Raw genomic sequence first — 25501 nt, forward strand, 5'->3', positions numbered from 1 at the left:
ATTGTCTACAGAACTGTTGCCGTCCTCGATATGTCTGCATCCTTGAACTTGGTAAAACAAGGCGCTAATTCTCACAGTCTGATCAAAACATACAAAGACATCTGATGGGCTAAACCTTTGGTCTTCATCGTGATTTTTTTGCCTCAGGATCAGTTCACCAATTAGCTAATGGCCATTTCATATTCATAAACAAACCATTTTGTACACATACTGAGCCATTTCATATCTGTTCAATTTTCTTGGTAGTTAGGTACTTTGAAATCTAAGCTCTAATTATCTTGAGGTTTTATGTTGCTCCTTATTTTAATCCTCTGTGGTTTTAATCCCCATCCTGGCCTGTTTTTTTTTTTTTATATATGAGAGTTTACAGTCCCTGATCACAACAAAAAATACCATAGTCACAAAACCAGATTTTATTACTATGGACAGCGATGAAAGAAAATGACCTTAAATCATCGCCCAAAACATCCTGGGACAAATGGCAGCTTTTCATGCTAAAGAGGTCTAATAAGAATAGAACTGCCACCAAAAAGTAAAAATGGTGCAGTAGAGCCAACATTCTTGGCATCCCAAAAACTGAAATCTTTTTAACACATCAGTCATAACTGATGACATCTGAATAAATCCATTCTCGAGCTTAAGCAGTGCGACAGCTGCTCCTACTGGCTCATTCCGGTGCCTGTAAGTCACGGCAGCATGTTCAGCGTGATCCTGACATGATGGACCTTTTGTTCTGATCCTTGAAGCAGCTTCATCATGGTACAATATAGACTAAACAAAAAACAGTTGCTTTCAGCTCAGAGAAACAGGAAGTTTATCATCAACCTGCACAGCTCAGAGATCGCTTCTTCAATGTGCTCAGTGTCAACATCTGCAGGGCTTCGCCAATGTTTTTATACCCTTTGAACTTTTGCAGACTTTGCCATATTACGACCACAAATTTAACGAATAACTGTGAAGTAGAGGGAAAATGATACATGGTTCTCAGATTATTTTAACAAATAAAAATATGAAAGGTGTGACAGGCGTTTGTATGAGTCAATACAATGACTCAATAATGTGTACAACTACTTCAGCTGCTGTTTTGTGGGTTCTCTATCAGCTTTGAACATCTACAGACCAATCTTTGAAAAACAGCTCGAGCTCATATGGACTGAATGGAGAGCGTTTGCGATGATTTTCTTTTACTACCACATATTTTCAAAATGATTTGGGTGTGTACTTTGACTGGGCCATTCCAACACATGAATGAACATGCTATGATCTAAAATATTCTATTGAGCTGTATGTTTAGGGTTGTCCTGCCTCAGTCTCAAGGGATTTGCAGCCTGTAACAGGTTTTCTTGCAGTATTTCCCTGTTTCTAGCTTCACCATCTTCCCCATCAACTCTGACCAGTTTCCCTGTTCCTGCTGAAGAAATGCATCCCCTTCCAAACAGCATGATGCTGCCACCACCATGTTTATGTGCATTGTTAGTTCTCTGCCACAGACACAGCTTTTTGCATGCAGGCTAAAAAGTCACCATGTTTGTTGTGTCTCCTAAAAGGCTTGTGGCTAACAGGACTTCTAATGCATTTCTTCTAACAGTGACTTTTCTTTATGGTTTACAGCTATATGCTACTTTATGTCACTCCACAAGATAAAATCCCAATAAAATACATTAAAAAAAACCATTAAGGTTAGTGGTGGTGGGGTGACAAAATGTGAAAAAGGTCAAGTGGTCTTATTTCTTCTGCAAGGGACTGTATGTGGAAGCAAGTAAGAGAGATCGAGGGCGATTTTTATGTGTGAATATGTTTGCAAGCGAATAAAGCTGGTCACCCAGTTGGCAGCTGCAGAGAAGAGCTGGGGGAATGAAGCGTGCTGCCAGCTCCAGATATATACTTCTGACTGGTCCGGCTGGAGGGATAACACCGGCTTAGACTGCTGGGAGACTGTCAGACACACACTCATACACGGCAGATGGAATATTTATCCATCCTCATCAAATTCATAAAGTTTGGAGAGTGAGGCAAACTGGGAGATGTTTGGTGTTGTTTCAGTGCACACACCGAGGGCTGCAGCTTATGAAACTCAGAGCAACTTAGGAGGCTGTTTTCGCTGCTAATCTGGTGAGCTATCTCAATTAGATGTTGTATAAAAAAACAAGTATAGGAACACGGACAAATAAATCTGTTCAGCTGGATATTTATGCAAATGGTTTCATGTCCTTTAGGCTTTTATGAGGATATATATATCTATATATATATATAGATATATATATACACACACACACACACAGGGGTTGGACAATGAAACTGAAACATCTGTCATTTAGTGTGGGAGGTTTCATGGCTAAATTGGACCAGCCTGGTAGCCAGTCTTCATTGATTGCACATTGCACCAGTAAGAGCAGAGTGTGAAGGTTCAATTAGCAGGGTAAGAGCACAGTTTTGCTCAAAATATTGAAATGCACACAACATTATGGGTGACATAACAGAGTTCAAAAGAGGACAAATTGTTGGTGCACGTCTTGCTGGCGCATCTGTGACCAAGACAGCAAGTCTTTGTGATGTATCAAGATCCACGGTATCCAGGGTAATGTCAGCATACCACCAAGAAGGATGAACCACATCCAACAGGATTAACTGTGGACGCAAGAGGAAGCTGTCTGAAAGGGATGTTCAGGTGCTAACCCAGATTGTATCCAAAAAACATAAAACCACGGCTGCCCAAATCCCGGCAGAATTAAATGTGCACCTCAACTCTCCTGTTTCCACCAGAACTGTCCATCAGGAGCTCCACAGGGTCAATATACACGGCCGGGCTGCTATAGCCAAACCTTTGGTCACTCATGCCAATGCCAAACGTCGGTTTCAATGGTGCAAGGAGTGCAAATCTTGGGCTGTGGACAATGTGAAACATGTATTGTTCTCTGATGAGTCCACCTTTACTGTTTTCCCCGGAGAGTTACGGAGTGGAGAAGCCCCAAAGAAGCGTACCACCCAAACTGTTGCATGCCCAGAGTGAAGCATGGGGGTGGATCAGTGATGGTTTGGGCTGCCATATCATGGCATTCCCTTGGCCCAATACTTGTGCTAGATGGGCGCGTCACTGCCAAGGACTACCGAACCATTCTTGAGGACCATGTGCATCCAATGGTTCAAACATTGTATCCTGAAGGCGGTGCCATGTATCAGGATGACAATGCACCAATACACACAGCAAGACTGGTGAAAGATTGGTTTGATGAACATGAAAGTGAAGTTGAACATCTCCCATGGCCTGCACAGTCACCAGATCTAAATATTATTGAGCCACTTTGGGGTGTTTTGGAGGAGCGAGTCAGGAAACGTTTTCCTCCACCAGTATCATGTAGTGACCTGGCCACTATCCTGCAAGAAGAATGGCTTAAAATCCCTCTGACCACTGTGCAGGACTTGTATATGTCATTCCCAAGACGAATTGATGCTGTATTGTATATATATAGATATCTATATATAGATATCTATATCTATAGATATATATATATATAGATATCTATATATATAGATATAGATATATATAGATATGTATATATATGGTTTTCAAGTCTGAAACATGTGGCATGTGTTTTTATTCATTCCATTAACTACTTTGGTTATGTTTACCAGGTCTGCACATCTCCAGACTGAAATTTGATTCTTCTTTGTGTGTTATCCATCTTCCTATCAACTGTACTCAGCTTTACTGTCCCTGCTTAGCAAAAGCATCCCCACAGCATGATGCTGCCACCACCACTATGTTTCACTGTAGGGATGATGAGTGCAGGATTAGTTTTTTGCCTCAAAGTGTTTTGCTCGTAGGCCTAAACGTTCCTTTTTGGTTTCATCTGACCTGAGCAGCTTCTTCCACATATTTGCTTTGTCTTCTACATGGTTTGTAGCAACCCACAAACACAACTTCTTATGGCTGTCCTTCATCAACGGATTTCTTCCTGCCACTGTTCTACAAATGTCATATTTGTGAAGTGCACAACTAATATCTGTTAACAGATTCTCCCACCTGAGCTCTGGATCTCTGCAGCTCCTCCAGAGTTACTATGGACCTTTTTGGCTGCTTCTCTGACAAATGCTCTCCTTGCTTGGCCTCTATGCTTAACTGGACAAGCAGTGTCTTGGTAGGTTCACAGTGGTGATTTACTCTTTCAATCTGTCTGGTGTGTCCTTGGTCTCCATGAAAACAAACCTCTGAGGTCTTCATAGAACAGCTGGATTTATACTACGAATAAATTACACACAGATGGACTTCTGGAGCCACCTGGTTGCACTGGCTTTAATTTAGGAATAGGATAGTAAAGGGAAATGAATATTTATGCACACATACACAAATAAAGAGAAGACTGTACATCATTTTCCTTCCACTTCAAAGTTATGCACTTCTTTACAATGATCTATCACATAATATCTCAATAACACACACGGGAGTTTGTGGCTTTAATGTGACAACATGTGAATAAGTTCAAGGCTCTGTTTGCATGTGCATGTAGATGTGTGTAGAAGGCTGTGTGTTTTAGTTTGACCCATGACTGAAGAAGGTGGTGGCAGCTCGGTTGCGGGCAGGGAGCAGATTAATCCACACAGAGCCAGAATGCTGCCCTACAGCCCCAGGCGCTGAGGCATCGGAGTGTGTTTGTGTGTGTTTGTGTGTGTATAATTTAGCAACAGAGCTGACAAATAAATGGGATGAGACGAGTTAGGGACAATTTAAACCATCAGCAGGAGAGAGGAGAGTGGAGCCGAGCTGAGATTAAAAGCAGCAGAGAAGGAGAAGGTCCCGACCCGTCCCGGTCCCCGCTGGGGCAGCCATGTGGCAGCTAGCTGCTGTTCACAGGACGGGGGCTTTGGCAGACCGGGCAGGACTTCACGGGACAGGACAGGCACACAACGCCTGTGGCTGTTACAGCCCAGATAGCCAGCAGGGGAACACAGTCCCACATACACACCTCATGTACTGCGGCCATACAATCCCATATTGCTTGTGTCAGACACAGACCTTCTCTCTGCACAGTGTCATTATTTGGAAACGGGTTTACCCTGACAATCTGCTAACATTTTCAAATGTTCTGCTAACAGCTGACTGTGCCGCTATGTTTGTAAAACATTACAGTAAAAAGGTCATTGCTCGACATATACAGCACACAAAATAAAAGAAAAACACACACACATAAATGGAAAAAGACCAAATCCACCCCCTTGTAACACTTTTAAAACTGCCACAAAGAAACGTGTCAAATTCAAAGAATTTGGAAGAAAAAGGCAAAGAAAACACTCCCCGTGGGTTTTCTTGTTCCATCTCTTTGGTAATTGTTCATTATTCTCACGTTAACGTTTTTCTTGCTTTTATTGCGGCCCTTCTTGAAACATCACCTGAATCTAATGCTTAGCATCTTCAGCAGCAGTGATTCACTTTGCATCGCTGTGAGTTCAGCTTCCTTCACTCCTCATCTGCCCTCTCCACAGACAGCAAACACAGGAACCCTCTGAGTTTCACTCCTGTAACCCTGAAATATTTTCTCGTCTTCCTCCATCTCCGTGGCCCCCCCTCCTCTTTCTCTTTTTAATCCCGGCTACTTTGCATCTCTGTAACTTGGCTCCGAGCGAACTGTGTTATTTTTACACGCGGGCGAGCAGAGTGTGCGGGCGGGCAGGCAGGCGAGTGGCGGTGGTGTAGATTTCCAGGTTTTTTCCGAGCACCTTCCTCCAACCTCGCCCATCTGCCGCCATCTGCCTCGCTTTAGCCTGCACTTTTCACAGCACTAACACACACACGACGCGCACACATAAATGCACTCGGAGAAACACATCCTGTGAAAAATAACCAACAGCCTCCAATCAGCTTTTGGCACGCAAAGGAAGGGACTACAAAAAAAGACACAAAATCCTGCGCCAAATTGTCCTCCGTACTTTTTTTTTAAGAGGGATCTACACTCTGCATCTCTTCTCCTCCTGCCTTTATATCCACATCTCTATCACTCCGTCTCTACCACCTACAGTCCTGCATCCATCTCGCCAGTTGATCCGCTGGCCTCCCACTGAGGCAGCGCTGATGACTGGACAGCGTACGGCGGCAAAAAAAAAAAAAAGAAAAGGAGGGAGTACAAGAATGTGGCTGTTTGAGTGTGTATTTCTGTGCCCTTTTCCAGTTCAACCAGCAACACCCCTATTCACACTCATGAGCTGCATATTTACTCTTCACCCTGATATTATCGAAAGTATTTGCCTGTGAAATCCGAGAAATAAAAATGCACATGCATGAATGCCACTATTCAAATACACTCACAGAGGAAAACCCAATATGGTGTCGGTATGAGAGAGGGACCATAAGTTAGTTTGTGTGCAGGAACCTCGCCCAGCGTACGGCAGTTTATCGAAGATCAGTAATAATCCCGGTAGGTGAGCTAATCAGACGGGGCTGCTGTTAGATAAACAGGCGCTGTGCAGCGGGCGACACGAGTCCCCACAGTTCACAGGGGCCATCTTGGTGGAGCTCTGAGTGGCACAGAGATGCTGCCTAATGGATAGGCCGCCTGTGGATGCCACAGATGCTTTTATGTAGTACAAGGCCTCACTCAATCTGCTCGCTTTATGGAACATAACAGCCAGACCCCTGACGATCATGTCACTCATCAGTTGATTAAAGCTTCACAGAGGGTGGATGTTGAGTTGTCAAAGTTTTAGAGAAACTCATCACTGCTTAGTTAAAATGTTCACCTAACGTGCTACGACTGCAGGTAATATCACATCCTTTATTGTTTTGTCCTTGATTTGCAGTTTATTTTATCAGAGCAAATGTTTTGGTGGTTGATCTTGATCATTAGCTGACCCTAGCCATGGGCTGGTTAGTGGAACCAAGAACTAAAAAAAGTTATGGTGCCCCCCTCTCCCCCACTTATTGCTGTGCACTGCTAACCAGCTGGTTGGTAGAATGCTATTACATTGTTCCCATACCGACAGAAGAAACCCCAAAACTATTTGGCTGTTTCTAGTTGCAAAACTGGAAAATTAAGGAGTTCCACCCATCCCTCTTGTCTAGGCCAAGCCACTTTAAAACTGCAGTTACCATGCTACCAGCTGGTTGGCAAGCCGTTTCAAACAGAACCTATTAGATCAAGCAGCACGATATCAAGAAAATATTTGATTGCGATCCTATTACTATTGCAAAGACGATATTGATTATGATTAACCCCCATCTTCTGACTTATTACTTCATCACAATATACCCCACCACTCCTGTTTAGCTTAGCATTACAACCACTAAAAATACACGTCAAGTATCCACATCAGTGGCAGTGATATTCTATCCAGTGGGCCAACTATATTATCAGCATGCAGAATTTGCATGTGTGGCACTTGCAATATATTGCATTTAAGCAGTTCTTTGTGACTGCGAGTTTGCAAACAATGATACTACAATGTGCTTGTGATTCGATATAATGTGCGGCTCTAGGAAGCAGCATGTATGGTAAGCTGAGGACTGCAGGCTGGCTACCAGAGCAGATAACCTGACTACTTAACAGGCTAATATCACCTTGTCATACTTGTTTTACCCTATAAAGAGCAGAACAGCAAAAGCTTATAATATAATATTAAAAAGTACTAGAAAACTATTAAACCTAGCCAGTGTTAGTTCAATATTTCTGGTTCGGTCATTGTCCAAGATAATATGTTATAGTTAACGTTATTCTAGCTATATATCATCTATGTTTTTATTTATTCCAGTATTCAGCTACAAGTAATTAGATATTGTACAGTTAGATAACGTGTGTAGTTTCACTCAGGGTTATTATACTGGAAGACTCTTTCTGGCCTATTCGTAGCCGACCCAAAATCAAAAACAGCCCAAACCTGTCATTTTGGTCATTGTATGCAGGTCCTTTCCTAATACTGACACCCCTACTAAAACATGCAAATATTCCTTTAATCAAGTAATTTGTTACTGCAGTAGTATAATCCTACACCTACTGAAAAAATGGTGTGAAGAACGTCTCTCATATCATCCACCAGACTTTGCATGGAGGATAAGTGTGTTTAAGTTAAGGCAAGTAGCTATGTATGGAAAATTTACACACACCTTTGATGGCATGTTCACAAGTCTTTTCCGTTTTGAAGAGTAGCTAAGACAAATGGGCCACTGTGTCACATCACAGTTATACCAGAGATAGACAGGAAGTTATAGATTTTTAATCCCTAATCTAGATATTATATGTAGGTAATGCTTAAATTAAATTAATTAATAAAAACTGTAAGCAATGCTAATAATTGTGGCACCAGTGATTTTGTTTTCAAAACAATTATGTCTTTTATTTATCCAGCTATAATTCTCAAAATTAATTTTTTTAAGACAGAACTGGCCACAACGTACTGAATTTACACAAATTAAAGATTGGATTATTCTAAATGTCCCACAGATGATGCTACTGCATAAAAGATGAATTTATTTTAAAGCTTTTTTATTTGAAAGCTGAAAAAGTCTTGAATTCATTTAAAAAAATTGTAGCCCATTTATAATCCAAAGGAGATCTTTTACAGTTTTTATAGATGTTTTCACTTTTGTATTTTATTTATCAGCTACATTTAGAGGTGGACCAATAGGAAAAAATCAGGAACATGTAAACAGGAAGACTCAAGGGAGGAAAGGGAAAGTTGGAAAACTAATAAATCAGTGCAAAAAGTGTTTAATTTTGTAGTCAGCGACATGACAAAGATGAACAAATAAAGACTGTAAGAGACTTAGAAACCACGAAGAAAACAAGAAAGCTGTAAATTACTTCAATAATTTGCGTAAGGCGTACCTCTGGCGCGAGGTACTCTGGTGTTCCACAGAAGGTCTTCATTGTAGCAGCATCGGTGATGCCTTCCTTGCACAGTCCAAAATCTGTGATCTTCATGTGGCCGTCTTTGTCCAGCATCAGGTTTTCCAACTGGACCCAAAACAAAAGACACAACTCATTGTCATCATACATCACTGAGGACCATCTCGATATGTACAGTGCAGGGCTTTGTTGACAGATCAAAAACAATTGTGTAGACACTGAAGCCAAAATGTACCCTCTCCAAGTAGGAGAGCAGAGGTAGACGGGTAAACACAGAGATCAGGAGGCACACTCAGGCACACAACTCTGAACAAATGAGGAAAATAAACTTCAGGCATGTTGTGGAGCCACTCAACCTTTTAATTTTAATGGCTGAAGTGTTTTTCTTTCTCTGCGTCTGCTTTTTTTTTTTTTCTTCAGTTTTCTTGGCTGCTGTGAGCGGGTCTAAGGCCAAGGCTGCCAGGCAGGCGCTCAGACGCAGAAATCTACCTCTCTACCTTTGTGGCATCAGCAACTCCCCCCTCCCCTCCCCTCGCCCCCATCTTTTCTGCTTTGTGTCGGTTTCTGTCCCACTTTTTAATTACAACCAATTCTGAGCCACTTGACTCAACCAAGACAAAAAAAAAGAAAGACACAAAAATGTGGAGCTGTGAAAAAAAGGTGGGGGCAACAATTCTTTTCCCACAAATATCTGATCAGTCTCATCCATGCCCCACAGCCTCCCCTTTACCTCTTGGTTCTGTTTACCTTGAGGTCCCGGTACACGATCTTCGCCGAGTGCAGGTAGTTGAGAGCGGAAACGATCTCGGCGCCGTAGAAGCGCGTCCGGTCCTCGGAGAAGACTCGCTCTCTGGACAAATGGAAAAACAGCTGCAGGAGAAGAAGAGAGGGAAAGAGAGGGGTGAGATGGAGAGTAAGCAAAAAAAAAAGAGGGTGGGGGGGAGACAGCAGGGACGGCACAGCAATAATTACTGATTTATTGGAGGAAATTAGCACAACACAAACTGGCTGCCCGCACCATATTGAGATGATAGATAGCGGAGGGGAGAGTGATAGCAGGAGGGGGGCTGGCGTCTCGGAGGAGGGTGGGTGGAGGCACCCGGCAGCTGGCGCCTCATCTAGCAGCCCCCTCCCACCCTCCTCGATGCACATACTTCTTCCATGTTACCCCTCTGGGCTGCGTTGGCACGGCGCTGGCGAGGAGCTCGCTCGCTGGTGAGGGCCAAATCAAGGGGGTTTAATCAATACACCAGTCTAGTGAAAGACAGAGCGACGGCTGCTGCCGCTACAGACAACAACACCACCTTTACCATGCTACCTCGACTGCAGCACCTATTACTGACTTTATCCTCCTGGATGTCAATCTTTATTTACTACGTTCTTACATCTGGTTTTGAAACGAGACTAATTCTATGCCAAATAACTATTTTTTAACCACCCAGGGGGTTTTACCTTATACAATGGGGGAAATAAGTACTAAACACAACAACATTTTTCTCTGTAAATATATTTCTAACGGGTCTATTGTCATGAAATTCACATTAGCTGTTGCTAAAAACCCAAATAATCTACACATAGAAAGACATCAACACAAATTAATAAAAAAATTATGTTATGTGTAAAAGTGTATTGACACAAGGAATAAGTATTGAACACTTTTATAATGTATTAAATACTAAGTAAAAAAGGCTTTTTTGGTAAGGATGATCAAGATGTCTCTCTGCACGCATTGCACAAGTGTGACTCATTTGTCCATGCAAACTCCTAATCTTGAAGGTTCTTTGGGGTCTCTTCACTGCATTGTGATCTTCAGTTCTTCAGCTAACTACACGTCATTCTGGTAGCTTTATTATCTGTTTCTGAAAGTAGAGTTTCACAATATTTGGAAAATCTGGAATTATGATATTATTGGGAAATATTCTGATCTTCTCTTCCGACCACTGCAAGGTTTAGTATCTCTTGCCATTGAAAACTATATTAGCTGTAGGCATCAAAACAAGGGAAACTCCATCCAACTGGTCCAATATGTTTGCATACAGAGTGTGAATGCAAGGCACATGAAATACATCAATTTAACAAATACTGCATCCCACGAGTCCTTTGTGATTATGATTTTACACATATTGATATTGCAACGATGACTGGGATTTGATATATTGCGCAGCTCTAACTGAAACCAATTGAAAGTTTCCATATCTGTGTATGTGCTTAAAAATTCACCTTCATCTTCAGATTATCGAGAATTTCCTTGCACATTTCTTCAATTATTTGAAGTCCACTACCACCTTACACTGAAAAACCTCCTCTCATCATGATGTTTCCAACTCCAAACTTCAACATACGTTTTCTTCAGCAGTGGAGTCTTGTGCTGTGAGTGTGCCTAGAGGAGATTGGAATTGAGTGCAGTACCTTTTGTTTCGAAAAGCTGGACCTGATAATTCCATATCTATCCAAAGTTTGTGGTAACATAATACCATTTCCACTTCCAGATTATCAACTGAAAGGTGTCACTGGACCATTAAGTTGTTTAGAAATATATGTTTAAGCAATGGCACAAGTTGGTTTTGCAACGCAGCTTCTTTGTAGTAACCCATCAGAGATGCATCTTGTGTGATACCTTGGTAATGAGATACCTAACCAAGGTATCTCATTACCTCAGTATTTAAAAAGCAGGGCTGCTTTCTAAATACTGACAGTACTGACTGTTTCTTGGCTTTATACAGATTTTTATTTTACTTTTGCATTTAACATTTATTCCATGTATCATTTCATTTTATTACACATCCTTTTTTAATTTATTTTCAGATTTATTTGAATGTGCTTTAGTTTTCATTCATATCTGGTGTGAATTTCATGTGATTAGAAAATTACTAACTGGGAACAAAGGTTGAGATGTTGAATACTTTTATTTCCCCTGCTATATTTTCCCTTACCTCCAAATCCCTTGTGCTCTCTCAACGTTACCCTCGCTGTCAGATGTCAAGTTGACACACAGCTACACATGTGGGCTCAAAATGACACAAGCCTGCTGTGCTAAACCAGTCAAGTTATACAAATTACCCATGAGGCCAGTGGCCACAAGTCTCCCATTAATTGTAAAGGAAGGTTTACACTGGAGTGATGCTCACAGACCACCTTGCTTAAAGGCCGTTCATGCGCAAGTGTGTGTGTGTGTGACAGAGAGAGGATCAGGGGGGTAAACACGACAGGTGGGCCTTCATCAGTGGACTGGCAGCTGTGACTGTGGCAGGTTTGTAATGGCTTGCGAGTGGATGTGTTCGTGTGGCATGTGTGATCACAATTTGTCCATCTAGGTAAAAATTTCCTAAGTGTGTGTGTGTGTTTGCCGGTGTTGACTTTGTGTGTGTTTGCTCTAGCCTGGCACTGCCTGAACCGCCTAACTGACTGGGAGGGGAGCAGGTGACAGTTACACTAAGGGAATGAACCAAGATTGCAAAAAACGGCCCCGATTAAAAATCTGAGAAATGGAAAAGTGAGGGAATCCAAACTCATTTCCTCTTTGACTGTCATTCGGGCTACCTATCTGCCCCTTAGGTGTGTTCATAAATAGGCAGGAGCAGCAGAGGAATGGGAGAAAAAAGAAAGATGAGGAGGCAAGAGAGGGGCCAGTTGGTTGTTAGAAAGAATCCTATATTGAAACTTTAGCCCCTTCTAGAGCGTTTGTGCATTCTTTTGCTGGACTGCTACTATGGAATCATAGGGTTCCTCACTAATATTCTCTAACAAGGTTCTGAGGTTCTTCAGTAAACAGCTATGTTTATAGTTCTGTGATGAAGCATCCACCCTCTAGAGATTTCTTCTGTTTTTGGTTTAGCCCAATCACTGGCCACCTTTGGAGGCAAGAACTGCCATCAAGCGCTTGCGATAATGGCAGTAAGTCTTTTACATCCCTGTGGAGGAATTTTGGCCCACTCTTCTTTGCAGAATTGTTTTGATATAGCAACATTGGAGGCTTTTCCTAGTACCGCCTGTTTTTCGAGCATGAACAGCTAGTTAAAGGTCATTTCACACCATGTCAATTGGATTTAAATCCAAACTTTGACTAAGCCCCCTCAAAAACCTTTTTTAAGCCATTCAGAGATGTACCTGCTGGCGTGCTTTGGATCAATGTCCTGCTGCATAACCCAAGTGCGCCTAAGCTTAATGTCACAAACTGATGGCTGGATGTTCTCCTTGGTAGGCCAACAATGTCTCTAACTGTGAGTCTAAAAGCTTGGGATGGTTTGGATACTTGTTTTCTCTTAACAAATGAAATAATCATTTAAAACCTACTATGTATTGACTCAGGTTATCTTTGTCTGGTACTAAAACAGTTTTACGGACTTAAAAATTTAAGTGTAACAAAAGAAAGGAAAAACAGTAAAAATCTATAACGGGGCAAAGAGGGCTGAATACAAATGCACGCCACACTTTTCAGATTTTTATTTGTAAAACAAATGTTAAAAACTATATATAAATTTAATTCCACTTTACAATATTTAATACACTTTGTTATTATAGTACTTTGATGTATTTTGTTCAGATTTTATGTGATAGACCAACACTAAGTTTGCAGCTGTAATGTGACAAAATCTGTAATAGTTCTTTAACCTCTCTCCCATTTTAATTTTCAATCCGTTGCTGACATGAAACTCAGAATTTATCATTGCTTTCTGCATTTACACTATAATAAAGGTGGTCAGTTGTTGTGACACTGCTAGTTTTTTTGTACCTGTTTGTTACTAAAAACCTCAAACAAATGAAGTTTTAGATTTTGTAGCATATAGATCTTACTCACATTTTAAACCCAAAAATTTGTCTTAAACACACTTAAAATATGCAACTAGCTATTGCCAGCTTCCTCTCAGTGTGGAGTCAGTTGACTGAAGAATGAGTGAAGCTCTGATTGCTGACAGTTACTGTGGCGGGGTTGTGGTTCAACTGGCAGCAACATAAACTCAGCTAACCACAAACGTATATGGATGAGACCTACCTCCCCTCCATTCACATATTCCATGACAAAACAGAGACGGTCTTTAGTCTGGAACGAATACTTCAGAGACTGAAACAAAAAACACACATTTCCAATTTATTTAACACCTTGCATTTATGTATGAGTCACAAACACCACTGCATTCAGTTAGCAGGCCCAATGTATAGACCTGCATTTTCTGAGACTGACAATGTTTTTTGAAGAATACACAGTGGATTCTTGATTCTTTGGGGCTCTGGACAACATGCGCAGCCTGCAGCATCCTGATTTCCCTTTTGTTCCTGTAATGCTACAATTATTACCTGTTACAGAAGAATAAACAAAGTACCAACAAATCTATATTTTTATTTTGCCTGTTTAACATGTCTTTGTCCCCATATCCTCTCACCCTAAAGTAAACCGTGAAGTGAAAGAACGATTGTGAGCACAGGTGGAACACTAGTCCCACTGTAGCTAAGACAGCAGGCATAACAAAACATCATTATACTTAGCTTCCAACTGTTTATGCCTCTGTGCAATTGTTCAAAGAAAGTACCGTTCGCACGCGTGTGTGTGTGGATTAGATGTGTGCACGTGTTTTCTTTTGAGGGAAAAGGCTGCTGAGCAAAAGAACAGTTGGTTGCCATCTCTTTGTGGCTGCAGGTGCGATGGGCGTGAACGCAGATATGAACTATAATTGCTCCCTTGATAGGAGTAGGTGCAAACATGCGTATGTGCATGGTTGTGTATGTTTAAAGACAGTGTGAGAGAAAGAAGCAGCTAATGTGTGAACAGTATGTGTACATCCAAGTGAACAACTACAGCCAATGTATGTCCAACAACTTATGGTACTGCTCTCTCTACAAAAAGGTCAAATATGTTGAGAATCACTGCTGTCTACGTTTACACATTGGAGATGCAGAGAGAAATTGGCCGGTTTTCAGTCTTAACACATGGCCAGTTGGAAGGAAACTCCAAAACCCAAACTTCCTCCGATCAGTGAACACACCATACCTGCTTCCACTCTTCTGTGAGTTATCAGCGGAGACTCGAAGGAAGCCATTTACAGTATTGATATGTTGTTTAATGTTAAGTTAGAAGCAATTTAAAAGGAAATTGTATTTTTACATCATGTCCAGACATGTCTGTGTCTCGTTCAGGATGCAAGAGGCTGAGAGAAAGTAATACATATAGTAGATAATAGGATGGCTGCTAATATGATTACAGCCAACTTGCTCTGTTTTAAAAAATTTAAGATTTAAATCTCTGTCATTACAAATGCTAAAGATCATTTCTTTTTATATATGAGGTACTTACAGTGAGGAAAGGGTGCCTGGTGTTTTTCAGTACTCTGCTCTCTGTGAGTGTGTGAGCAACTTCATCCTATACAGACAACATGGAATAAAACATGTCCAATGTTTAAGAGCTGTATCATACATCAAAATAATATCTGTGCAAATGCATCTGAAAGTGTACTTAAAACTGAAAACAGGATTCTCTTTGACGGCTGTAGAAGCAGAACAACAAACCTTGGCTATGATGACTTCTTTTTTAAGGATTTTCATGGCGTAATACTTCCCGCTGGCCTTTTCCCGGACAAGAATGACTTTACCAAAGGTTCCCTTTCCCAGTAGCTTCAGGTAGTCAAAGTCACTCATTGTCTGTTGTTGGAAAATACAGAAGACCAGCTGTCCCAGTTAGACACTGTAGGCTTGTTGGGAACATTTTGCCCAACAAGTCAGAAGCATTCAACATATTCAGAGAAAGCAGTAAGTGAGCCCAACATTACAGTTCAAACTTGTATTTTATTGAAATAATAAGAAATAAAAATAAATAAAATAATAATAAATAATAAAATAAATGAAAGTGTTCCAGGGCTTGCGTGTATATAATATGACGGTGAAACAAGCTCTTTTCCCTGTTTTCAACCATAATGCAACATGTTCGAGTACTTTTGCGGATATTAGCATTTAAATTCGAAAGTTAAATTTAATCAGAGGGTTTTCTTAAGGCAAGGACCAAGAAAGTTCACTGACAACCTATTGATAAATCAGGTCAAGCTTCTTTAGGATTGTAAATACAACACTATAGTTAAACTGTTTCGGAACAATTTATTCCTGATTTATATTAAGACGCATTATAATTCCAACCATTCTGAATTGTTTTTGAATAGAAAAGGTTATAAATATTCAAGAGTCAGCCTTGGTAGAACAGAGATTATTCTGCATCTTAAGTATAACTGTTCTGAGCATGTGCATCATGTCATGTGCATTACCTTGCGTTTGTGGTGTGTAGTAGAGATGTCCATCTCCTCCTCCACCATGTTGTCGATGTTGGAGGTGGGGCTGCACTGGATCCTCTCCTCCTCTTGTCTCTGGAGCTTGTCGGCCACCGTCTGGATGGCCTCTGTCCACTCATCCCTGATGATAAAGATAGTTATCAATTTTTGCAGCACCAATGAAGCTTTTTGCCCGATTTCAGCCCGACTTTCTACACTTAAGTGATTTATATGTAAACATATAGTAACACAAGCCCAAACAAGCCAAAATTTAGACAGGTCAAACATAAAATATCAGCCTTCTTGAATTGGGTGAGTGATGCTTTTACCTAACCGGGTCTTTCAGGTTGCTGAAGTGTTCCTAATTATACTGTAGGAACACCTATTTGTTCAACAGAGAGGAAACACAGTCAGCTAGAGAATCACCCAGATGAGCAATGATCAAAGAGCAGAACTAATGCATGTCAGCGAGTGTGTGTGTGTGTGTATGTGAGATGGTGTGCTCAAACACAGCCCAATCCATCAGAGGGAACAATGCATCGTTGTTTGCTAACATCGTTCCTCCCCATTGACTTTCCATTAGCAGTGCTGTTCAACATCTGTTGGGAGGAAGTGTGTGAGTTTGACTGCGTGTGTCGATGTGGTTCTGTAACAGACGGCCCGCCGTGCAACAGGATGCGTAGACACATTAAGGGTTTTTAACAATGATGAATCTCATGGATCATACACAGGGTAGTGCTCTGCTTTGGTCTGCACTGATACTCCACAGCGGAGTGGAGAAATTCAGCCTAAAATTAATATGTTCATTTTTTTTAAATTTCAAAAAGAATTCTGCCTTGAAAGGTGCTAAATTTAGTAGCTGTTTAATTTATGTTTTGCTCAAGTCTTTATGAAAATAATAGTGAAATGTTATAGATCACGTTATTGTATGTTATAATTAATATGTGACATCTTAGAAGTGGTAGGAATAAGTTTAGCTTTTCTGTTTGAAAACAGCATTTAGATCATGCTGCACTTTGGTTTCACATGTGTGTTTAAATTTTGTGATAAGGTGTGTGTTTGTACTCAAGGTTATCATACTGTGGGAACAATACTGGTCTATGCCCATGCTGTTCATGAGCAAATCGCATTTAAAGCTTCACACATCCAAGCCTGATGTTCACATGTTCAAGCAACTAAAATCCTCAGGACTCTGCAGAAACAACATTCAACGTTGGAAATCCTTTTACCTGCAATGAAGTCCTAAAGAGAAGAATATGAATGAAAGGTGTTTGACTCATAAAGGATCACCTCTGTTTCCTTTTGTGCTGCATCGTGGTAGGAACCCATATGTTTCTTTGAGGGTTCTACCGGATCGTTCTTCTGAACCTAAACACACAGTCCTTTCTTCTGCAAATACTTCTGAGTGTATCCTAAAAATTTCAAAACAAGGGCGAACTCAAGTTAGGTACGCTCCATCCCCTACGTCGGAGCATTAATTTGTGGCATGAGTGATGTGTGTGTGCTTGCGCACGCGGCTATATGAAAACCAATGGGAACTCTCTCAAGGTCAGGCAGCAGATAAATGCTCTTTCTCAGTTGAAGTGTTTTTTTGTTTTGTATAATGAGCCTCTTTTCCTCATTTTTTTCCCTTTTGCTAATGAGAGATAATGGGCCTGCCTACAGTCGGGCACCACGCCAACACGTGCCACCCTCTCTCCACACGGCTGGGGCTGTAGTAGCTGGAGGCCTGCCAGCATTGGTACAGTAACAGCCCATACAGTAACACACACACCCAGTTGTGGGATATAGACACTTCTTTCTTCTTCTTTTCAACAAGCTTTGAGTTTTATTGCCTCAGTGTTGCTGAATATGTGCAAACACTCTGCAGCAAAACAAGAATCTGCAGCAAAACACAAACACATCTGGAGCTGCGTTCTCTGCCAGAGATACACTCTTTATCAACTAATTAATAGGAAGTTATGCAATTTATTTGAACTCTGAAAGCTCGATTTGATGATGCAGAGGCAAAACTTCAACAAAAGCAACATATAACGAGGAGAAACTTGGATAGACAGCTGCAACAGACACACACACACACACTTGTATACATACACACAACCTCAAAGCGTGCATAGAAGCATCTGTGGTCTTCTGGGCAAAGCTGTTCATTTTCTAGAGATAAACACCTCAGCTCCTCAGAAAGGAACTGAGCAGCTGGAGAATTTATGCCAACACCACTTGAAAGGTCTCCTCTCCACTCAGTCTCTCTCACAGACACCAACAAAGAACAAACTCTCAACAATAAAGCTCGTTATATACATACCTCATAGCTCCGATTATTACCTTTACTGAATAGATGCACATAATATTCATTATATGGTTTATCTATAGTAATAATCATTTAAAAAATAATTTGACATTTTAAGCATCCTACTTTTATTGTTAATGGAATGGAAATCCTCTAAACTAAAACAGCGTAACTTCAAAGTGGCTTCCTCGACTTTTCAAAAAAATGTCTAAGCTTTCCAAAGGGTTCCTGGAGCACAATTTAGGAAAGCTAACAAACTTCAACCCTGAGAGAAAGTGCAGGCGCTTTAGAACATCCTGTATTTTGTTAATCTGGTAGTTAATCGGTTTGCTGAAAAGTCCTTCGATCACAACTGGCTGTGCTTGGTGAGACCAGCCCCTCTGTCCCTCCTCAGTTTTCCAGCTCTGATCCAGGCAGCTCTGATCCTCTTCACGTCAGGAAAGTAGTGCAGACTGACAGCTGCTGACGTAGTATTGCTCCCACCACCAGCAATGCACCGTTTCATTATATTAATGCTGTTTTTAGCACAACTTGGCTTCTACCTGAACCGTTTATCATTGACGCTCACACACCGGAGACTTCCCCTCAGACATCATTTCCGGGCGACTTTGGACTATGAAAAATTTAACAACTTAAATATGCTTATTTTGTGTCACAACTGTCTTTAATCACATCTGTAATCCTAATGTCAATTACTGCCCAATTTCTTCAATATTAAGATGTTTTCTTTTTATTTCTGCATTTGTTAAAAAAGCGTGTCACAGGCACTTTAAAGGGAACCAACCGTTCATCAGGCGAGTCCACATGGAAGGTCCTCTCGATTACAGTGGTCCACTGAAGGCAGCGGATGATGAAGGTGTTGGGCTTTGGTCTCTCTGTCTTCATCAGCTGGCATTCTGAAATAAATAAAAACCCAATGGTGAATCGTTAGGAGCAAGGATTCCAGACTCAAAGGCAAAATAATGGAAGAAAAACAAAACCTACAACAAGTTCTCATCTTAGAACAGAATGTACAGAGCCCTGCGAAGTAATTACACCCCAACAACTTCACATTTTGTCACAGTATAACCACAAAATCGGTTGTATTTTATTTGAATTCCATGTGAAAGAATCGGATTAGTTTGAAGTGTAAGACCTCAGAGAACATTGGTGAACAACCTTAATGAAGACCAAGGAACACAGCAGATAGGTCAGGGAGAAAGTTGAAGCAGGGTTACGTTATGAAAAATCTCAGAGAAACGTTCGATCACTCACCCAAAAAGAAAGGCACAACTGAAAACCGACCCAATGGTAACAATAACTTATTGTTAAAGAAAAGCCACACAAGATATTATTAAAGGTTTGCAATGAGCCTCGAAGGGCATCTGAACGAAGGTCCTCTGGTCAGATGAAACCAAAATTGAACTTGTTGACCTTTATACAGAACACTAAGTATGGCAAGGAAATCTCAATGCACGTCACTCTGAACACAACATCTCTACTGTGAAACATTCTGGTGGTAATATCCTGCTCTGGGGATGCTTTTCTTCAGCAGGGCCAAAGAAGATGGTCAGAGTAGATGCAAAGATGAAAAGAGTTCAATACAAGACAATCCTGGAAGAAAACCTGTTACAAGCTGCAAAACACTGAGACTTTTTCTTCTAGGACAACACTAAACATACAGCCAGAGCTACTATGGAATCTTTAAAATTAGCTTTAGAAGGGCCTAGTCGAAGTGCAGACCTATCCAGTTGAAAATGTGTGGAAAAACCTAAAAGCTCATATTCAGATGATCTCCATCCAAGCTGACCGAGCTTGAACCGTTTTCCAACTAAATATGGCCAAAAATGTTAGACCTGCCGTGAAAGATCTGCAGCAAAAGATGGTTCTATAAAGTAGTATTTGTAAACAAAATGGACAACCTCCTATCATTTGAGTTCCACTTTACAATTATGCACCACTTAGTTTAAGTTTATCACATATAAAACACATTGAAGGTTATTGTTGTGACAAAATGTAAAAACGGTTAAGGTGTATAAATACTTTTGCAAGGCATTGTATATTCAAAGAGAGAATGGAGAATGGCTTTAGATACAAGATGTAAAACGTCTATTTTATGCTAAATAAATACAATAAAAAATAATAAATCTAATTGTTCTCCTTACCAACAATGCTCTTATAAGTAATGCAGTTAAATAATGTGAAATAGAAGTAAAAGATACTGAAACAAGACATTTTTGGTGCTTCTGTTTCAGCTTTTTGAACTTGCGCAGACCTCTGCCTACTGTCAGTTTCAGATATTCCTACTTATTCTGCTGTGAAGGCGTCAAAGAGTCTGCCCTGCATGAAAACTTTAAAAGTGATTTCATGTTGGCTGCAGCCTTTATGATGTTGGAACTCACTAAAAGTCTTACACTGAAACAACAAGTTGCCGTGAAGAGGACACAGTTCGTGTTTTAATTTGTTGGTGTAAAAATAGGAAATCACTTCGAAAGCCGATAACTTCAAAAAAGCTGCTTTCTTGTGCCAAAGGATCTTATGTGTTGCGTCGCACACGCATCTGGCGGCTATCCGATGAGACACATTTCTATGAAAACAGGCAGCCCAGTAGGCCGTTATTACACACTAGCATAATACAGTACACAAACACAGAAATGCAGGCATACAGAGCCAGATGGGGCTGTGAGCTCGCTGTGGGAAGGAATGCATCTTCATTGTCCCCTCAGCAGTCTCTGTGCTTCTAAAGGACATGAAGTGATGTAAAACAGCATTATGATCCATCTTCTGGCCTCTCATCTGCCCTGCTTGTTCTACATGGATAAGCCTTCATTTCATCTCCTTGTTTCACCTCCCCTCTGTTCTACTTTTGACTCCTGTCCCTCTGATCACCACCTCTGCTTCCTTTATCTCTCCTGTGTGTCCGTCACTTCTCATCTATCACTCTCCGTTTACAAGGTTCATAAAGATTTTACTTTCATTCTTTTAGGATTTTTTATTTTTTCGTAAAGTATTTTAGGAAAAATATTCCTACAGAGGGCAGGCTTTACAAATTAAACCTGTAAAAGACGCAAGGAAGAGAGTAAGGAAGGTAGGAAACAAAATAGGAAAAAAGACAGGAAGAAAAGACTGGTTGAAAGACAGGAGAAAATGAAGGACAGCAAGAAAGAAAGGACGACACTGGAAAGGATAGATGAAAGTAATGAAGAATGGACAATATAATAAAGAAGCAACAGCAGAATAAGGATAGGAAGTCCCAATGCAAAGAACAGGTGGGGGCAAATTGGTAGGAAATTAAGGATGGAAAGGAACAAGAATGAACATCGGGAAAGGACACAGAAGGAATGAAAGAAGCTACAAATTAGATTAAAAAAAAAAGAAGGTGAGGAATGAAGGGCAAAAGGATGGAAGGTAAAAGCAAATAAAAGACAGAAAAATGACAAAAGAATATAATGAAGGAAAGACAAGAAAAAACAGAAGAATAAACAACCCAAGGAAGGGAGGACACATGAAAGGAAGGAAGGAAGAAAAGAAGGACACATGAAAGGAAGGAATGACACATGGTAAGATGGAAGAGAAAGTTAATGAGAAAGGAAAGATGCAAGATAGGCAAGAAGGTAGAATGAAGGACAGGAGGAGGGCAGGAAGGAAACAATGAAGACTGGGAGAAGGGAATGAAAGAAGAAAGGAAGACCGACAAGAATGAACGTTTTAAAGGAAAGAGATGGGAGAAAAGAGGAAGGACACAAGAAAGATAGTAAGGAAGAGCAGAAAGAGCAGATAGAGGAAAGGAATGAAAGAATAGGAGATTGAGACAGGGAGGAAGGGAAGGAAGGAATAGATAAGAAAGAAACTGAAGGACACTGTACAGCAGAAGGAAAAACTAATGAAAGGAAAGGCAGGAGGAAGGAAGACAGGAAAGAAGGAAGTACACAAGGAAGGAAAGACCCAGTTTTTAGACAATGGGATAGGAAATCAAGTCTGGGAATATAAATTATTTATCCCTGCTTTTATATTTCTACACTTATTCAGACCAAGTAATTTAATAAATCAAATTTCAGATATTTCCAGATTGCGAAGGAGCCCTACGTTGAAGTGTGATGCAGCTCCGTATGTCAAGAGAGAGCCTAAATATAGACAGGAAGGTTAATGGCAGAACTATCCAGGTCATCCACGCAGCGGTGCTTCAATGTAAAGTCAAACAAAACAGTTGCTACCTGACTCGTGAACAGGGCCTGCTGTGCTGCCAGTAAACAAGGTCATGCTATTGTCGATGCCAAAATAAAACCTAATGTCCTCACGTGGACACACACATACACACACAGACAACTCTATGTAAAAATCAACTTTGAATGTTAGCTGAAATTGGGTTGTTTGACACAGCAGGCAACGGTGTGTAGCAGTTTAGCGTGTGTGTGTGTGTGTGTGTGTGTGTGTGTGCGCCCGAGTGCATGTGTCAAGCTTGTATGTATGAGTTCCTCTGCAGGGAACAGGCCTGTACCATCTCTGTTCCATCTGACCACTTCTGTTGTTCACACACACACACACACGCATAAACATTTACGTCAGCACACAAGTAAACAAACACACACAGGGAACACACACGCCACCTGGCTTCCCAGCTTTGGGCAACAGATGTGGCAGAGCCGGTGCTGTGCCAAGCAGCCGGGGCCGGATGTATGGCCTGGCTAAGTCCTCCTCGCAAACTCTTTTTCCTCTTTTTTTCCCTCCATCTCCAACACAGTGTTCACCTCCTCCCTGTCTGTCCAGCACTCCTCCTTCCCTCTTCAACACACCTCATCCATAAAAGAACCCACCCTCCAGTCTTTCCTATCATCCCTCCATCTCGGTCCTCGCTCCTCCTCATGTCTCCAAATGTGCTCTTCCTCTTCCCTCCTCTGATCATCTCCCATCCCTCATTTTCCATACTTGTCCTCCCTCTTGGGGTCTTATCTTTCCTTCCCTTCTCATGTGTCCTTCAGTGTTCAGTGTATTTTCTCCAAGGTATCAGCTTGTAATCTACCATTCATCATATTTTCTGTTTTTGGCACTCAAGCACCCGTTCTTCTGTACTATCCTCTGCCCATCCTGATTCATGGCAGATTCTCAGTGTACTGCTCTGCAGATTTTTCACACAGAGCTTTCCCAAAGCCACCTGATTGTATCTGACTAAGCCTGTTTAGTTCCATTTTGATTAATTTAAAGACAGTAACTAAGAGCATTTTTCATATCTAAAGACCTAATCTGTATCACAGTGCTAACTGGGAATGTAAGTATAAGGTGACATCTGTATCAGCTTAGTGGATATCTGATTATGTTCACAAAACAGAAATATGACAGAGATTAAACTGCTAAATAACAAGTATTCATTCACGTATTACGAGATAGATGTAAGGTGATAAGTGGCATATTTAAACATATACAATAATTAAAATGTAATTCCTATAAACAAAAAAAGGAAGGGAAGGATTACAAACTGAGAAAACATTTTAACGTCTGCATCATCTGTCATTCTGACTAGCATTACTGCTGTTACAATATTTACTAACAGAAATTGATTTATGTATGACTGTAAATCTAGCTTTGTAATGTGCAATAATATCCCTGAGAAATTTACTGCAGTAATAAATAAAAAGCATGCTTTTTTTTATCATTTAAATTTGCGTACCTGTGAAAATTATTTGTAGATGTGTAAAAAATATCTGCAATTGTGATTCATTTGTGTGCAGTTCGTGAACATCACATTGCAGATACACTGAATCTTTACACCTCCGACTGGTTGGACAGTCACCAATTAAACCGGCCAATAAGAGTAGCGTTTGTGTTTATGGTCTCCAGGAAATAAAGAGATCTGCATTATAAAAGTATATTAGATTCAATGCATATAACAATCTGAAGAAGATACAATTCTAAAAACAAATATTTCATAAGTCTTCACTGTTAGTGTCGTGAACACTAATTATTTTTGATTGTTACACACCTCTGCATACAAAACGTGGATGTAAACTGTAAACCAAATACCCTTAAATCACCTTTTGATACCAATGTTTTACATCCGCTGTCTTGTCATAGTAAAAGGCTTCAGAGTTTACAATAATCTTGTTACCTACAGTCAAGGCAAAACTTATTTATACACCAGGCAGACGTAAGTTTAAAATAATATTTTGTGAAAAACGTGTTTCTTCTGATTGGATGTTTTAGAGTTGTCCAGGCAGAATCCTGACCAGAATCTGATAGAGAGCCTATGAAGGGAGCTAAAGATTAGGGTTATGTCAAGGAGGCCTTCCAACCTTGAAGAATTGTTTATTTTTTTCAAAGTTGCATTGTTTTGTTACCTTCTGAGAGATGGCCGTCTAATTTCCTATCAGAAACCAACTTCTTTGTTAAAAGAAAATAATTTTGAATCTAAATTGGCCAGGGATATGAATAATTTAGCCCTTCTATTCTGAATGCACTGTTTATATTAATGTAAAAATACCATGACTGAATGACTAAGAAAGTTAGCTAGGAAGCAAAACCCACAATAGGATGACTGTAAACGCAACAAAAGGCTCTCTCCTGATTGGCTAGTTTTCATTGGTCAAAGTAAAGATTGTACCAAAGCATGTTTTTGCAACTTAAGAAGCACATGTGGTGATCAGCTGACTTTTACATATAGATTCATGCTTTGAATCAGATGTTCATTAAATGCACAGAATCTAATCACAAATACAAATCTTTTTAACAGACCAAAATCCCTTTTCTACAGATACAAAAACTAATAAACATTCGAATTACAATAGGCTTTGCTGCTCGGGCCTAATTAGAAAAACAAACATTTCAACAGTATCACAAACCTTGTTTTGTCTGGTTTTTATTGTATAAGGTTTGATTTCTAGGTAAGGGCAAAATTTGTTCCCATGTCCAATATCAAATGGAAACACTTTAAGGTGCACAACAGGAAGTATTGGCGGAAATCATGCATTAAACCAGTCTTGATGTGTCAATAATTGGAAAATTAAACATGTCCTGGAGTCTGCTAACCAGGTGTTGACAGATGATAAGCTGACAAGTGGCCAATTAGAGGATGCGATGAATCCTGTAGAGCACAACCATGCTGGATGGATGATGAAGACATGGTGACTACATTAAAGGTTGACCAATGCAGCAAC

The 25501-nt window shown here is 40.5% G+C and overlaps 1 protein-coding gene across 1 annotated transcript in view; it reads right to left on the minus strand.

The window, feature by feature from the left end:
- Positions 1 to 25501, minus strand: part of LOC124858601 (RAC-gamma serine/threonine-protein kinase) — a 73353-nt gene that overhangs the window by 10909 nt on the left and 36943 nt on the right. The window contains exons 4-10 of the mRNA XM_047350657.1: positions 19159 to 19270; positions 16082 to 16226; positions 15336 to 15467; positions 15124 to 15189; positions 13828 to 13896; positions 9582 to 9704; positions 8814 to 8942 (exon numbers count right to left, since the gene is read on the minus strand). Of these exons, the coding sequence (XP_047206613.1) occupies positions 8814 to 8942; positions 9582 to 9704; positions 13828 to 13896; positions 15124 to 15189; positions 15336 to 15467; positions 16082 to 16226; positions 19159 to 19270 (776 nt within the window). The remainder of the gene's footprint in view (positions 1 to 8813; positions 8943 to 9581; positions 9705 to 13827; positions 13897 to 15123; positions 15190 to 15335; positions 15468 to 16081; positions 16227 to 19158; positions 19271 to 25501) is intronic.

The sequence above is a fragment of the Girardinichthys multiradiatus genome, chromosome 22 (assembly GCF_021462225.1).
Source record: "Girardinichthys multiradiatus isolate DD_20200921_A chromosome 22, DD_fGirMul_XY1, whole genome shotgun sequence".
NCBI classification, from domain to species: domain Eukaryota; kingdom Metazoa; phylum Chordata; class Actinopteri; order Cyprinodontiformes; family Goodeidae; genus Girardinichthys; species Girardinichthys multiradiatus.